Genomic DNA, 18,549 nt, shown 5'->3' on the forward strand with positions numbered 1-18,549 from the left:
ACTGAGCATGTGGAAGGGATGAACAAACCGGTCTATCACAGACCGGTAGACACAGCATTGCCAGATCGCTCACAGTGTTACCAATCTCATTAGTTTTCTCACACACTTCGTATCTCTTTTTTATTATTATTATCATCATCCTATACCCTCCTTAAAATCCCTGGCATAGCCATCCATTTCATTTTCCATAATTTGTCAGTTTATTCAAAATTTTATTTAATTTGTCTTCATTTATAAAAACATTTCTTAAATGTTAAATTAAATATAGGCTTAAATTAAGAATATTTATAAATTATCTTTTACAAACTTGTACTTTTCTTTCTGAATGAAATAAGATGAAAACAATAACATAAAATAAGAATTAAGATTTTCTTTATCTTTCGTTCTTGATCTTTATAATATACCAATAACAGAATGTGTATAACCACTATGATTGATTCATCCCTTCTAAGACACAACTATATATATAATGTATATATATAATGTATATATATATAATGTATATATTTGTTTACCAACCAAATTCAACTTGTGTTACTTTATCAAGTTTAGCTTTTGCCTTCTTTTTAACATCTAATCATTTTGAACAATCATACTACTTTCTACCGTAATTTAATTAATCTTATTTAGACTACTTAAACCGTAGAAAAGGCAGATTTTTATTAAGCCAAATTAACCCTTAACTCAACTCCAAAAAATTTTATTAAATTAATTATGATGATAGTTAGGGAAGTAACTGTACTCCTAGCCAGAGTCATAATGAATGACAGGGTTGGAAAATAACGAAAGAAATGTTTGATTTATTAAACGATGCTTTAGACAGAAGTTGTTAAAAACAAAACATTAAGTTTTTATGCTTTTGTTCTCAATAATTTTTTTAACTTAAATGACATTAAAGACTGCAATGCCTTTTTTTCAGTTAGAAAACGGAAAACTGTTTCTAAGCATTGGCACCCTTCCCAGAATATTTTTAAAAATACCTTAATTTTAATCAGGTCAGATAGCAAAAGAATCTAATAGTTTCAATAGAAATGATTAGCTATACAGAGTAATTGTAAAACAAAACGGACACACTAGATATGCTTCTCTACTGTTTGATGACTGCAGTACTTAACACCAGTTTTTTATAGGATGAATTGTTTTCTCTTTTGTAGTACAACCCAACAACAAATAGTTTGTGAATGTGGTGTTTGATTTATTACTATGAATGATATTACAAAACTGTAAGAAACTTGATATTTTTTACTTCAGAATAAGGTCAAATGTGCCCATAGAAAACAAACATATCACAAGATAACTTAAAAGTGCAAAAAAAATTGGCCCTAGACTATGGCTGTGAATAATTTGTTTCAGGAGTCAGTCAACTCTTCAGTCAAATTCTTTGGACAATTATTAAAAAAAGATTGGCAGGAAGATACTGTCATAAAAACTGTTATCATTAAATCAGTGGTTATCGTTAACATTTCAGTGCCAAAAATTCAATAACGTAAGCTGTAAAGTTTTTTTTTATTTTTTTTTGTCGTCAGTCATTTGACTGGTTTGATGCAGCTCTCCAAGATTCCCTATCTAGTGCTAGTCGTTTCATTTCAGTATACCCTCTACATCCTACATCCCTAACAATTTGTTTTACATATTCCAAACGTGGCCTGCCTACACAATTTTTCCCTTCTACCTGTCCTTCCAAAATTAAAGCGACTATTCCAGGATGCCTTAGTATGTGGCCTATAAGTCTGTCTCTTCTTTTAAGTATATTTTTCCAAATGCTTCTTTCTTCATCTATTTGCCGCAATACCTCTTCATTTGTCACTTTATCCACCCATCTGATTTTTAACATTCTCCTATAGCACCACATTTCAAAAGCTTCTAATCTTTTCTTCTCAGATACTCCGATTGTCCAAGTTTCACTTCCATATAAAGCGACACTCCAAACATACACTTTCAAAAATCTTTTCCTGACATTTAAATTAATTTTTGATGTAAACAACTTATATTTCTTACTGAAGGCTCGTTTAGCTTGTGCTATTCGGCATTTTATATCGCTCCTGCTTCATCCATCTTTAGTAATTTTACTTCCCAAATAACAAAATTCTTCTACCTCCATAATCTTTTCTCCTCCTATTTTCACATTCAGTGGTCCATCTTTGTTATTTCTACTACATTTCATTACTTTTGTTTTGTTCTTGTTTATTTTCATGCGATAGTGCTTGCGTAGGACTTCATCTATGCCGTTCATGTAAAGCTGTAAAGTAATTAAAAATATCCAAAGTTGACATGTTAAGAATAGATAATTAATTACTAACTGTTAGATACAAAGTTCTTCTTATTATATTGCATCATTTATAAAAATATATATTATACAGATTGTGTATACTACTATTTATTTACCTGCTACCTAAACGCCATGCTGAAGCAATTACTGCATTAGCGACCATATCAGCTGGTATTAAATCAGCTTTTTTATTAGGGTTGCATTCCACTATTCTCATTATTCCTGTCACTGCAGCAACAATAACTCCAGATGGACCGTATAAATTATCAATCCAACCTGGAACAGGTTCTTTAAGTGAACCTATGACTGAAATAATTAAAAAAGCAATTAATGTTAATTATTGTTTAATTTTATTAAATTTTGTTTTATTTTTCCTTTTGATTTTATATCGGTTGCTTAATAAATGATTTAAATTAAGATTATTTACACTGAAAATTGTTCTAACACTTGTTACCAAAAGTGGGCTTTACCTTTTGAGTGCTGTTAGGTGAGTAAAGAGCATACTGGATGACAAGGAAATTCAAATTTTTATATTTTAAAAAGTGTTAATACAAGTAATTTTAATAATAAATTGCAAATAAATCAGCGAACAACTTCTAGATGATAATTAAATAAATCAGCAATAAAATCAACTTTCTAGAAAAAAAATTAATCAAGTAAACTGAAAAATATTAATTTATTAAGCCAACAGTGGTAGTATATACCTTAATATATTTTTTACCCTTATGAAAGACGTAATTTTAAGAATCAAAAGTGTATGCAAAGTGTTGGAGAGAAATGGTGAATTGCAGGCTTACATGGTCCTTAGAGAGACATGACCATTTATATCCAGAACACTGTGGTCTCCGCCAAGGATGATCTTCTGTTGACCATTTAATGTCATAGAAGGAGCTATTCAAAATGCTTTTCTACTCTGCCAGCATTTCATCGCTATCTTCTTTGATATCAGGAAGGCATACGACACAGCCTGGTAACGGTTATTCTAAACACCCTTAAAGAACCAGGAGTTAAAGGCTTGTTAATATGCTTGCTTTTATTATGGGTTTTCTTATGGGTTGCTTTTATTATGAGTTTCTTTTCGGGTTTCCGAACTTTCTGTGTTCGTGTTGGAGATTTTTATCAGGTAGCATCAACTTGGAGAATGGAATACCTCAAGGAAGTGTATTAAATGCCTCCTTGTTTGCTGTAGCCACCAGCACTATTACTAAATATTTGGAGCTACCTTTTTCATGTTCTTTATTTGTTGATGATTTACAAAATCATCAGTACATATATTATGTACTGATTAATAGCCACAGCAGAGAGACTACTACAGAACTCTATATATCACCTTGAAGTATGGTCCAAGATTAGCAGCTTCTCCTTTTCACCTGTGTAGTCTTTATTTGCCTGCAGGACCCTTTTATTCCACAAGTCTTTCTCAATGGAGCACTAATTGCTATCTCTCCTCATGTTAAGTTTTTAGGTGTTTTTTTTTTTTTTGATAGTCACTTACATGGATCAAACACATCATACAATTAAAAACTACATGTTCCAAACATTTAGATATGCTGCAAGTCCTTAGCAACACAATAGGAGAGTCGACCGATCATGTATGTAGCATTTTTATTATTCCTTAGTTCATTCCCATTTAGATTATGGTGTTGTCACCTACCTTCAGTGTGTTATATTGCACTGAAGATATTAGATGCTGCACATGATGCTTTTCTTTGTCTTGTGTACAACAATTTCAGCCGCAGAGCAATTCATTCATTGTGTTAACTGTATACATTAAGTAATGCTGGATAACCAATTATTCATAATTATTTCTTTTGTGTACTTTCAAAATTTATATTCCATTAATTAAATATTGCAATGAGTTATAATAATTTATGTTTTTAGTTAAGTTCAAATTTTAAATATATATTAAATATGTCTAGCTAGAACAATAAAAATTTAGTGATGTTGCTAATACATCTTAAAGAAAGTAAATTCATATAATTAATTCTAACAATAATTAACATCAGCTGGTTCATTAACAAAGAAGAAGACAGGAATTGTTTACATTAAGTAAAATGACAAAGAAAACGAATCTGAACATACTCCCTGTCAAAAAAGAAGTTCTTTTTTATAACATGAGAATATCAATATAATTAAGTTATAATATCAGGTACATAAATGCTATACTAATATAAATATAAATTATATCATTATTATGATTCAGTAGTACAAGATAAGCCAAGTATATTTATTTTACTTTTTTTTTATCAGTATAACATATAATAGTGATCACAAATCAATGACAATGTATAAAAATAGTAATACAGTAAGAATAATAATCATAATTCTCATAATATTAATAACTTTGTAATAATATACGTAAATATATATATATATTCTTGCAAACTTGTACCTTTAATCTTATAGCGACTAGGATTTCTTTAAATATGTTGTTCGTGATACACCTATTGCGAGAAGATGTGTCTAACAACCCAAATTACCATGGTGTCATTTGCTAGGAAGTGTAAATAACGATGACTTATTGCATCTAATATATAATATTTGTGTGATGTGTATGTGTTTATGCTGTATTTGTTGTCTGCGTATGTGCCTGAAGTATATGAGTGAGATATAAATACAGAATATTACATTATAATAACAATATATAAAATTAATGACCATAATATAAATCACAGTTGAAAGCATATTAATAAAATACAATAAATGAATTACAATAATAAAGTATATCAGTCAGTAAAATTATTATTTTAGAAATATCCTCAATTAGTAACTTTTAAAAGGTTTTTGTTTTAAATAAACATTCAATTAATTTTCAGCTACTGGCAGCAAACACAACTTATGCACAGGTCTTTGGAGCTGACCATTAACAGTCTTTAAATCGTCAATTCGAACTAATTGGTAAGAACCTGGATAAACTTCAGTGATAATTTTAAATTTCCATTGCATTGGTGAACAGTTCTTAGAGATTTATACTAAGTCTCCAATTGACAAATTAATCATGGGGAAACTCCATTTATTTCTCTGCTTGAGATAATGAAGTTAGTTTGTAGACCATCATTTCTATCTGGAATTGTAAGGACTGGAAATGTTCGTCCAATCCATCTGGATTGGATGAATTTCTGGAGTAAATGCCAATGATCTAGGCGGTAAATTTCAATTTCTTTGTAATCTGGTTCAGGCAAAGACATAACTGAACAATCAATAAGAAAATGTCCAGGCAATAGTGGTTCAGGGTCCCTATAATCTGTAGATACAGTAAAAATGAACGAGAATTAAGACAGGCTTTAGCCTGTGTTAAAACCATATACAATTCTTCAAAGTTCAAGATTGTTTATCCTACTACACAATGTAGATGATATTTTATGCTTTAATTTGCGTTCTCTCATAAGCCACCAACATGGGGCAAAGAATGTGGAATAAATGACAATGATGTGCTTTGTTGGATGAAAAATGTTGAATGTTTGATTTTAAATTTTCCGAATTAAAGAATTTAAATAAATCATACAAAATATGTTTGGAAAGGATTTGGGTAGGAATACCTCTTCATGAAATAAATCTCTTGAGTGTTGCGATAAATGATTGTGTAGTCAAATCTGAGACTAATTCTAAATGAACTGCAGTGGTACTGAGGCATGTAAAAAGTGCAATATAAAATTTACTTAAGGTTTTGAACTGCTGCCTGCCTTGACGAATCGTAATTGGACCTCCATAGTCTATTTTACAGACAGAAAATGGACAAAAAGGTTCTACTCCGAAAGGTGGTAACTGACCTAGTTGTTGCATTTGAGTTTTTGCGTTAAAACTAAAACAATTCAAACATTTACTTATGATTGATGTAATGCTTATTTTAGCATTTAAGATCCAGTATTTCTGGCATAATGTATGATGTGTCAATTGTATACAGAATGTAAAAGACATAAGTGCTCAGCAATAATAATTAATTTAGTTATATTTGCCTTTGAGTATAGGATAGTAGGGTGTTTATCTTGATAATATAATAAAGAGTATTGCAATTTACCTCTCACTCATAATAGTTCTGTCATCCAGAAATGGGTCAAGTGAAATGATTTTGCTTTGGTTAGAAATAAATTGATTGTTCTTAAGTTTATTTCACACTAAAATTTACATGTTGAGACTGTTTTATGAAAAAGGTAAGGGTCTGATTTAATTACTGTGTAGTTAAATGATCAGTAATTTGTTCAGACTGATTTTATTTAAGATTATGAAAAATCGGAAACATAAGCTAAATGTATAAATTAGCTTATATAAAGATGAAAATTGTTGTGTATAGTCAACTAAAACAGTATGTACTAAAGGTGTATATATTTTTTTACGATTTTCCATAAGACATTCTGGATCATTATTATAATTATTAAAGTTAATATGAGTACTTGGCCAGTGAGATGAAAATTGTAAGAGCCAAGGAGGACCAATGCCACCAAAGCGACATATCAATTAATTTACCTGGATTACAACCCCCTAGACAATACATCAGTTGGATTTTCCAGAGACTTAACATAGTGCCATTTAGCATTTGAGGTATTTCTTTGAATTTCAGTAATTCTATTACTTATAAATACCTTCCAAGCAAGTGAATGTTCATGAATCCAGGACAATACTAATGTTGAATGTGAATACAAATGTATTTCATCAATATGTTTATTCAGAGCATTTATTACCTTCTCTAATAAATATGAGAGTAGTAAACAACCAGATAATTCAAACCTTAGTAGTGTTATTTGCTTTAAAGAAGCTAGTCTTGATTTGGAACAAAGTAAATTACAAAAAATTGTTTGATTAGAAAATAAAGAGTTTGAATGTATGACCGTAATCCTTTATGGAGGCGTCTGAAAATCCGTGTATTTAGATTGAGCACCATTGTTGAATTTAATTGGACAAATCATCTTAATTAAATCAATTAATGCAACTGATTGTATAATTTACATCGTTGAGGTAACATCATTGTGGGTAATCTATCATCCCAATTAATTTTAAGTTGCCTTAAAGATAGCATAAAACATTTATGATAGAAAACAATAGGACCAATAAGACCTAATGGTTCAAATATTCCCACAATAATAGTGAGAATAATTCTTTTAGTATCAATAGATTGAGTAAATGTGTCTGTAGAATTGTTCCATAAAATGCCTAAGATATGTAACTCATGTTCATGGGCTAAAGGAATAGAACAGTTGTGCTCAGGAGTAGCAATATTATGATTACACTGATAGGCCAAAAAAAAAAATTTTAATGTTTCTCCAAGTATGATAACCATTTCTTGAATTTCTTTTTTGCACACATTACAGATCTTTAAATAGAATTTTTCTATCACCCTTAGTTTTAAATAAATTATGATTAAAAAAAAAATGAAGGGAAAATATAGTTAAAATCTGTGAAATTTATCATTTTGCATGGCCATACCCGTGTTAGAATGATTTCACTGATGTTTTTCTGTCATAAATAGCCTCAAGCACATCCCAAATTAATATCCAACAGTAATCGACTAGCATGTTAGTATTCCATTTCCCTTTATAGGCGGCTTTCCATCACCAAAATGTCTCTGTAGAAACATTCACTGTGTTCATCACTTATCTCCAAGGTTGTCCGGGAAAAAATCCAAATACTAGTGGAGGAAATGTATTTTTAGACATATTATATACCATAGCTCTTATGAAGTAAAAGTTGATTAACAATATCATGGTTATTGTTGGATTTTTGTTTGCCGAGAAAAATTTTGCAAACATCTTTAAATGAAGCCGAAGCTACACGTTCTACTTTATTTAACATTGTGTTAAATACATCATCTTTGACCTCTCTCTTATTTGTGGACCAACAAATATTCCTTCTTTAAGTTTTCCTTCACTTGCATTCAGAAATTTCTGCCTGATGTATAAAATTCCAGGACTATCCTTCTTCATTGCTTTTACAAATTTTTTCATTAGTCCTAGCTTGATATATATGGGTAGGAGGTAAAAATATTTTTTTGGGTTCAACTAAGGGCTCATGAATAATATTTTTCCCTTTTGGAGTTAAATTGTCTCATTTCTTCTACTCTTTGGTAATGTAATGTTTATCCCTAGCTTGGCTGTCTCAATCGCAAAGAAAACACATGTACTTTGTATAGTCTAACAAAATAGCTATAACTTTCAAATCACCACATATGTTCCAGCTATGTTTTTTATAATTTATTTGTTCAAGGACGTCTTCATCACATCGTATATCTCTTTCAGATTAATATCATAAGTGATTGGTATCGAAGGATATTTGTTACCGTTGTATAGTAGAACCACTTTTAAACTATACTTGGACAAATCTATCAAAAGGTACCAGTCCTCAGGTTTATGAGCTTGTCCTAAGTGCAACATAAGCTCATATATTTGTGTAATAAACCAAATTATTTTCCATCAGTAAAGTACTGAAAATTTCTTTTTGCCGGCTTCAAAAGCCTGAAATTTTTGTATTTTTTTGAAGTAAATTCCAACCTTGCAGCCTTAATCCTAACAGTTCAGCTCTTTTTTTTTTGATAAATTTAAATCCCTAACTAAGTCATTTAATTCACCTTGTGATATAAGAGTGGCTTATTAGAAGATAATTCAAAATCAAAATCATTGTTGCCCTTCAGTACTGCCTGATTCTTCATCGCTGCTTTCGAAACATACATTCACAGATGGCTCAGGAACTGGAATAATTTCACTGTGAGGTACAGGTCTGATTGCAGATGGCAATGAAGGATATTTTACATATTATTAGGTTTTTAGAAATTCCAGACACATTTGTTAAAAAAAAGTAACAATCGGTTGCATGATCCTTTGGTTCATACCGAACCATAGGTATACAAAATGGCAAAGCCTTCTGTGTACGTTTCACCCATCTTCTTAAATATGCAGAACAGTTAGTGCATATCATATGAGGAGTTATTATTACTAAATTTATCATTACTTAATTTAGAATCATTAATTTTATCAGTATGAACTAGTGTGTTGTATCTTTGTTGACATAAATCATATAAGTTATTTGAGTAACATTGATTGTTACTATGGCCTTTGTGAAAACATATGAGACAACTATTATTATCTTCAAAAGTCTCTTCGTTCATCATTGGATAAATTTAAAGATTCTTTCCATTTTTTTTAATTGATTGGCATTACAAAATAAACAATGTTTAAAGTTAGATCTAGAATAATAACTAACATTGTTGTTTATGAATCTTGTTAATGTTTAAAGTAGGATGTTTGCGATGAGATTTAAATGCATTGTTGTAATATTGTCCTTCAACATTTCCAATACTGAATTGTGAATTTATAGTACTCAAACTAAGATTTTCCAGGTTGTATCATCTGGTTTCAAGAAATTGTAAGAACTCTTGAAAGTTTGGACCACCCTTATTTGATAATCTTTCCTTCCGTAATCCAGTCATGTTGTTAGAAATTGAATTACAACAAATTTGAATATGTTAACTGGAAGTTGGTATTGCTTCAAGTGAGTTGAAAAATGAAGAAATATCATTAATGAATTTAGACTGAAGATGATTTTTTTTAAAAATGTGATCTGTATTAAAATATACAGTCATAAATTTTTTATGAAATTGTTTTATTAATAAATTTAATGTGATTTTATAATTTTCATTGGTTAATGGAAGATTTTTAATAATGGCTAAGGCTTCATTTCTTAGCGGCGAATGTAAATAATGTAATTTTTGAACATTTGTTAAATCTCTTCAAGTGTGGATTGAATCATTAAATGTATTAAAAACTTGAGGCTATTCAAGAATGTCACCATGAAACAATGGTAAATTAAAAAGTTGTAATTGCAATTGTTTAGTAGCTGTGTCTACAGAATGTTCTTGATTATTTACTCTATGCTGACTATTTAACAAATGTTGCAGCTTACATTCTATGTTGCATAAATTTTACTTTATTTGTTTTTGACCTAAAGACTGTATCATTATCAACGTCCATTTCTAATTGTATCTGAATAGAATCATATTTGCGGTGAAAATCAAGCAGATTTTGTAATTTGAGTACAGTATAGCTCTCATCTTGTGATGCGTCAAATTTATCCGTGAATGTTCCAATTCTTGTAACGAAAGCCTTAATTGATTTTCAATGTCTTAAAAATTGTTCTTTATCCATAATGATTACAATAACTAATATGGCCAAAAAAACAAAATAAAACTAAATTACACAAATAATATTGTATAGATATTGGTGTTAACGTAAATTATGAATCTAGATCCAATGTAGTGAACAAAACTCTAAAATAATATTTTCATTCATTCATAATTTAATTATTATTATTGAATATCACCAATGAAGATTGAATTTACCAAATTGCCATGTATTTATATATATCGCAATATTAGAACTTCACAAGTAGCTGATATTTCACATAATTATTTAATTATCCGGTCATATCCATATATCTTAATTATCCAGCCCAAAGGACAAAAAATAATGTACAACAATTTCAGCCATTGAGCAATTCGTTGGATGTAAACTGTATACAATAAGTAATGCCGGATAACCAATTATTCATAATCACTTCCTTTATTTGCTTTCAAAATTTACACTTCATTTATTAAACATTGCAATGAGTTATAATAATTTATGTTTTTAGTTAAGTTCACATTTTAAGTATATATATTAAATATGTCTAGCTAGAACAATAAAAATTTAGTAATGTTGCTAATACATGTTAAAATTAATCAATTTAACAATTAATCGGGCGTACAGACACTTGCATGTTACGAGCATTCAATAAAAAAGCATCTTATTATATTTCCAAAAAGTAAAAAAATTACAGAGAAATATTAATGCTACAAGAAAGTGAAATACTAGTGGGTTTAAATTCCCTTACATAACTGGTGTAGTAGATAGCATCTACATTGAAATTAAAACTCAAAATTTTAATAAATTATGATAATAGGCAAGATTACTTGAATGCTAACATCCATGCAGCATCTACTACTGAAGGATGAGATAATTAATTGCCAGGATGAAGAATTTAGATTTGGACCCAAAATAGTATCAAGCAAGTTATGGTTAAATTTACTGAAGCTTGTTTGCTTGCTGGTATTCAGAAAGGTAAGAAATAGCACCATGATTACTAACATTATTTGAAACTCCTAACTCTATGGAAAAAATATTATATAACAAGCAAACAAAAACACAACCTCTGAGAGAGGTTTCAGATAAATGAAAAATTGTTTTCACATATTTACGCAGGTAAAACTAGACAAAGTTTCTACAATTGCAATTTCATTAAGTCTATAGTTTCATTAACATTAAGTCTATGCACAGTATTTATTAATAAAAAAAATACTTCATAATGTGCACAAATACATAAAGGAAAACTTCAACACAACAGTTTTCATTTCCTAGTATTAATAAAAGTTTAATCAAAAACAAGTTATTACTTTCACTGAAATATATTTATTTTACTCAGTTGTTGTTCCTGCCTACATCAGTTTTAAACCCTGTATTGGCAGGATATCTTAATAACACCTCAATTCTTTCTTCTGATGTTAAAGCAGCTCTAGTAAGAAACTAAGTGCTCAATGGAAGCTTTTTCAGAGTGAAGTAACAAGTCATTAGGGTGGGTATTCCATTTTGATTGATCTACATTTGCAAATGTTTATAAAGAACCACATAAAAAAATTATTTGTTTTAACATTTTTAAGCTAATGTAGAGCAGCTTGATTTCCTCTATATTTGCTTTAAAGTAATAGTAATCTTCTATTTAACTTATTTTAGGTGTTACTGATGATATAAGTATTTGTTTAGTGTCTGATAATTACTGTACAATCTAGAAAATTATATGGAAGTTGGTAAAAAGTAAATTCATATAATTTTTTTGTACATAATTTCTCAGTCTTCTTAAACATATCTCAGTAAAAATGACTTCATCTCATTTAATGATTAAATAATACATGTACTACTCAACCTGTACCCACTGAGTTGGTCTAGTGTTAAACTCATCATCGCAAATTAGCTGATTTTGATGTCGAGAGTTCTAAGGTTCAAATCTTAGTAAAGTAACTTTTATATGAATTTGAATATTAGATTGTGAGAACAATGTTTTTGGTGGTTAGGTTTCAATTAATTGCACATCTCAGGAATGGTCAACCTGAGACAGTGCAAGACTACACTTCATTTACATTCAAACAAATCGTCTGAAGTAATGCCGTAACAGTGGTTCCGGAGGCTAAAAACAGAAAAAAAAGAAAAACTACACCCGTAATTCTAATTTTCCAGCCTTATATTGCACCCTCAATGGAGATATTTTTAAAAATCTGTTCTTTGCAGTTCGCCTAAGTATGAAAGGAACATTTCATTTTCAAGTATTTATGTTGACATCACCAATGAATTGGATTTAATTTTTAGTTATGATAACAATTAGAATTTCATGATCATACTACAGAAGATATAATAATTTGTAATAATATATATATATTTATAATAATATGAGTATTTGTGATCAGAGTTGTTCTACCAAGATTAACTTAAAGATTATAAGCTGATAAAATTAAAAGCCATACTTACTTATGCTAGGTCGTACTACAACTACAGGTAACCCTTTACTATATCTTCTAACAATGTCTTCTGCTACTGCTTTAGTATATACGTATGTATTAGGAATATCATCCAGCAGTCTGAAATAAAATAATTTTCATATTAAGTTCTACATATATATAAACCATAAAGATGTTAATCATTTATAATCATCATATAATGTTAATCATGCCTCTCATTATATAGATGTTATCTTGATTTAAATGATACAATATTGTATTACCATTTTTTTTTTTAAATGTTAGCACTTGAGATGAAACTAGTATGCAGTCTTTCTGCACACTTATGTATATCTTTATTCAGTTATAAAAGGTTGTAATAATACAGTAAACAGAAATATTACCGTTTACTACAGTAAAAGTTTTAATTACCGTTTGGTAAAATGGGTATCTAAGAAATTTATCGTAACTAGTTTTGCTAAACTGAATTTTATAAAATGAATAAATAAATCTTTAAGATGGGGGATTGTCTTAAAGACTCTTTATTAACTGCTAGCTTCAATTAATTTTTTTGCTAGTATGCATTGTACAAAATACTATTTTATAAATTATACTTAAGAGACCATTTTAAGAATCTTCAGCTTTATTAGATATTAATATACTTTAAACGATTCAAGTCTACCTTCATTAAAAAATAAAACATGTTGTTCTTTACTTTCAAAACATAGAACTAAAATGATTAAAGCCTATGAAAGTGTTAAAAATTTACATATCTGCACCAAGAAGTTCAGTTTCCCCCCCACTTATATGTTCTTTTTACAGTGTACTGATATTGCATGTTCCAGCGCATAACAGATTTTAAAATAAGAATGAAAAAATGATTTGGATCTTGATTTTATTGTAAACTCACATCTAATTTTTTTTTTTTGCTTAATCTGTATTATTCAAATATGATTCCTAATTAAAATATTTGAATATGGAAAATAAACATTATTGAATACATATAATATAATAAACATTTATTTAGCTTGCAGCAGTAGGCTGATATAGTTACAATTACTGTGATTGTTGTTAATGAATTTTTCTAGCTTGTGAAAAATGCTGCATCTGACAGGGACTTAATCCAGAATGTTTGAATGAGAGGCACAGGTATTTCATCCTGCTACAGAGTTGGCAGGGAGTTGAGGTTGACAAAAATTAATAATATTAAAAATAATAATGATAATGAATCATTATTTCCTTCTCTGAACACAATTCCATGCTTATTTTTGACAACTAATCTCAAGGTAAGTATACTGATAATGGTGTATAATTTAATAATGATCGTAATTCACTTTTTTTGGCTTTTTTAAATATATTATTATAGATAAACACATCAATAAATCAATAATTTTGTATTAATTTCTCAAACATGATTACTGCTATATGTTTAATAAATTATTAAAAAAGTGAAATCCACCTTAACAGCAAATTAAATGTGTCTAGATCTTTCAATTCCTTAGAACATCGTCAGGAAAATAAAATAATATAAAATAGTCAAAAATTAAAATGATTAAGCAGTCATTATTCTCCTGACAATGGTCTAACGATCTAGAAAAACACATTTAATTTGCTAGTAAGGTGGATTTTCACTTTTTTAATAATTTTGTATTACTTATGGATACAATCAATAAATAAAAAAGGTAATATAAATAAATCTTACAAAGGTGTCAGATTTTTTAACTGTTGATTGTTACGGCACTCTGTTAATGTTATTAATTTCTTGTCGTCAATGGTTGATATATAAAATTTCTCTTCAATTTTATTCAAGTGACAGTTAGAGTAGGCTGTTGATACATATACAAATGCCTAAAATGAAAATAAAAAACGAATTAGGTTTAATTAACAGCATCTGTCTAATTTGAAATGTAAATAATTTTTGCTATTTATATTTGCATGATAGTCATTGATGAAAATTATATTTTAAAAAATACACAGAATTAAATAAAATATGCTTTCAAAACTCATTCTGGAACAATTTAATTTTTTTGTAGTAATCTTTGGTGAACAGGAGCATATTTAAAACAGTAAGTTTCATTTTCTCATGATTTTAAACAACTGATTTTATTTTTCTTATATCTGTTTCCTACAAGTATTTTTAAAACAGTTATGTAATAATCATTTTTGTTAGTTGGATTTTCATAGTTTGGAGTAAGGCCAGAAAAAGGTATTCATACAACTTTGGTAACGTTTCAAAATGTATTAATTTTCTCTTAAAAACGGGTAAAAATCTGTGCTATAAATCAAATTCGATTATTTATTAAATCAAGAATCTTCTCTGAAAAATGTTTGATAACATATCACCCTTGAAATTGACACAGCCTGACGACATGCTATCCTAAATACCCTCAATGAATGGGACTCAAGGGCATTATACTTGCTTTTATTAGGGGTTTCTTAAATGGTCGAACTCTCCATGTTTGTGTGGAGATTCTCTCTCAGGTAGCGTCAACTTGGAGAATGGAGTACCTCAACGAAGTGTATTAAGTCCCACCTTATTTTCTATAGCCATCAACAGTATTACTAAATGTGCAGACACCTGTTTCATCTTCTTTATTTGTTGGTGATTTTGCTATATATATTGCGTCCTGTTCAACAGCCACAGCGGAGAGACTACTACAGAACACTGTATCTCGCCTTGAATCTTTGTCCAAGGCTTTACATTTTCACCTTAGAAAAAAAAATGTGTAGTCTTTTCTTGCTTGCAGGACCCCTTTATTCCGCAAGTCTTTCTCTGTGGAGAGCTAATTGCTATCTCTCCTGATGTCAGATTTTTAGATTTATTTTTGATAGCCGCCTTATGTGGATCAAGCACATCAAAGAATTAAAAACGAGATGTACCAAACTTTTAAATATGCTGGCAAGTCCTTAGGAATACCAATTGGGGTGCCATTTACTCATGTATGTTGTGTTTTTACTATTCCTTAGTTAGTTCCCGTTTGGATTATGGGTGTGTCGCTTATTCTTCAGTGCTTAATACCGTGTTTAAAATGGTGGATGCTGTACATCATGCTTTCCTTCAGCTTGCTACAAGTGCCTTTAGTTCAAGCCCTGTCATAAGCATCCATGTTGACTGCGGGGAGCCTTCAGTTTGGGATAGATGGAACCAGGTTCTAGCATCTTATTTTACCTGTCTTAAGGGACAGCCAAATCACCCGACTTTAGACACAGTCCTTGGAAATCCTTATTTTCGAAGGTATGAGGACCGTCCACGTTATACTGCCTTTGCAGATATTCATACCCGACGTTTACTGCATCTTCTATTTTTCCAGTATATTCGTGTTCATATCCTCCATGGAGAATCAACCTTATAAATGTTATGTTTGACCTCATAATATACAATAAAGAATCAACACCAACCATTTTCTTTCAGCAAGTGTTTCACCATATCTCCAAGACAAACCCAGACGCAGCAGTATACACAGATGGATCGAAAAAGAACAATTGGATTCATTTATTGTTAGTGGCCGAACCTATATGTTTGGTCTACCTGGTATTACGAGTGTCTTTACTGCTGAATTATACAGTATAATTAAGACTTTTAATATCATTAACCCTGAGTACTGTCATATCCTTATTTGTTGCGACTGGTGTAGTCCTCTCCAAGTCTTAGAAAATTTTTATTCCAGACATCCTATTGTCACCAAAATGTACAATGCAATCGCCGAATTGAACCATCGCAACACACAAGTGAGTTTCTGCTGGATCCCTAGCCATATGGGGATTCCGGGTAATGAATGTGCAGATGTCACTGCTAAAGATGCATGTAGTCAACCATCTACCCATGTTACTGCATCCGACTTTATTAGTTATGTAAAACTCACTCTTCACGCAAAGTGGCAGGATGACTGGACAGCTACAGTAGATAAACTCCAGCACATTAAAGATTCTGTATTGCCATGGAATTCCTCATACAGGAAAATTCATCGTGAGGAAGTGGTCCTTTGCTGACTGCGGATAGACCATACAAGAGCTACTCACAGGTATCTGATGTCAGCAGTAAACACACCAGTATGCATACAATGTGACTGCCGCTTGACTGTGCACCACATCCTTGTGGATTTCGTGCGTTATGCGGCCTTACGTCGCAAATTTAAATTACCCAGGAACATTCGTCGAATCCTGGGCAATGACAAAGAAATTTTGAGCAGGATGTTTTTATTTTTTCTAAGTGTTTGTATTTTAGATACTTAAGTAGTCTTGTTTTATTTTTATACGCTTATGAATTTCATTTAAAATTTTTATTTTTTCTGTTAGTCGTGTTTAATATTTTAGTTTAAGTTTTTTATTTTATTTTTGTATTTCATATTTTAATTTAAGTTTTAATTTTGTTTTTAGATTTTTATTGTATGTTTTGTATTTTGTTTTTAGATAGCATTTTTCACCCAAAAAAAAGAAAAAATTATTTTCATTAATGATTTTTAGTATCACAAGCTAAAGCTGTACAGGCCTGCTGTTTAACGCTGTTTTCGGTAAAGAAATTTAAAAGTGGGTAATTTTAAAGTGGTTATTTTAAGTGGGTAAAAGAAATTTCATACCTATGTAACAGGGAAAGCACTAAACAGATCTTTGGATTTACATAATAGGTATTACCTTTAGAAGAACAAGCATTGTTTGCTAAAAAAATCAACAGCGTATTCTGCAGTCATTTCAGTTACTGATAATACAGTTGATTAATCTTTGATTCAGATTGCATAACATAAACTTAAAGCTTAGGATTTTATGATTTTGAATACTGTATAACTGAATGAAAAGTAAAGATTCAGCCAAAAATTCCCAGAAAGTGTTTTATTATTTTCCAATTTTCTTGCAGTTAAAAGCTTAGACATCAGCTTTACATAAATTAATGTGGAGATAAAACTGCACTTAAATCTGGAACATTATGTCAAATATACTTGAGGGAATTCATTGTGATAACTCATATGAGGCTGTTAGTATAATTACAAAGTATATTGGAATTTTAAATTTAAACAGTTGATCAAAATGTTGTAAAAGTATATGGGATGGGTTTTTTTATGTAGTGGAAATTAGTGAAGTAAATGGAAAAAAAAATTGTAGGTTTGGAAATCAAATTATGAGAAATGTTTGTGAGTGAACATACATAGGTTTTTTTTTTAAATAGGATCCCTGATTAATGGTCTGAAACAGTAGAAAAAAACCATGATCTGAATATAAAGAAATTTAAATATGAATAATGCGATTTATCATACCTTTAAATTTTTCAATTTCTTTGATAATATGAGCAAATCTTTAGTAGCGGTAACATTAATTGAAACTGCTTGTTGCATTTGTTCATCAAATCTTACTGTTGCAGCGCAATGAATAATTATTGTTACATTTTCTTGAAGCACCTTTTGATCTGTAGTCGAAAGCCCCAACATAGGTTCAGTGCAGTCACCCAAAATTAATGATACTTTCTCAAATATAGATGGATCCACTTTTGAGAAAATCTGGAAAAAACCAAGTACAGTCATAAAATGAAAATCAATGATCATTATAAACATACAAAAATGTTTGTGCATATTTGTGCAGTTCTCAACATCAGCAATAGTTGAGATAAGTACATAAACTCTTGTTCCCCCAGTCATGGAATAATTTAATTTCTTTTTTTCGTGTAATTAATACAATGTTGCCATTATTTTGCATCAATAGAAAAATGTAATAAAATTAAAAAAAAAACTGTTTTAATATTAAGTTTTTTCACATTTAAAGCCCAAAAATTAATTGCTCT

General features: G+C 29.9%; 1 protein-coding gene across 2 annotated transcripts in view; it reads right to left on the reverse strand.

Moving 5' to 3' along the window:
* Positions 1-18,549, reverse strand: part of LOC142331316 (fatty acyl-CoA reductase wat-like) — a 150,933-nt gene that overhangs the window by 13,706 nt on the left and 118,678 nt on the right. For both annotated transcript variants that reach the window (XM_075377135.1, XM_075377136.1), the window contains 4 exons: positions 18,029-18,268; positions 14,482-14,627; positions 12,811-12,920; positions 2,386-2,575 (listed from right to left, as the gene is read on the reverse strand). In XM_075377135.1, coding sequence (XP_075233250.1) covers positions 2,386-2,575; positions 12,811-12,920; positions 14,482-14,627; positions 18,029-18,268 — 686 coding nt within the window. The remainder of the gene's footprint in view (positions 1-2,385; positions 2,576-12,810; positions 12,921-14,481; positions 14,628-18,028; positions 18,269-18,549) is intronic.

The sequence above is a fragment of the Lycorma delicatula genome, chromosome 10 (assembly GCF_047948215.1).
Source record: "Lycorma delicatula isolate Av1 chromosome 10, ASM4794821v1, whole genome shotgun sequence".
Lineage (NCBI taxonomy): Eukaryota > Metazoa > Arthropoda > Insecta > Hemiptera > Fulgoridae > Lycorma > Lycorma delicatula.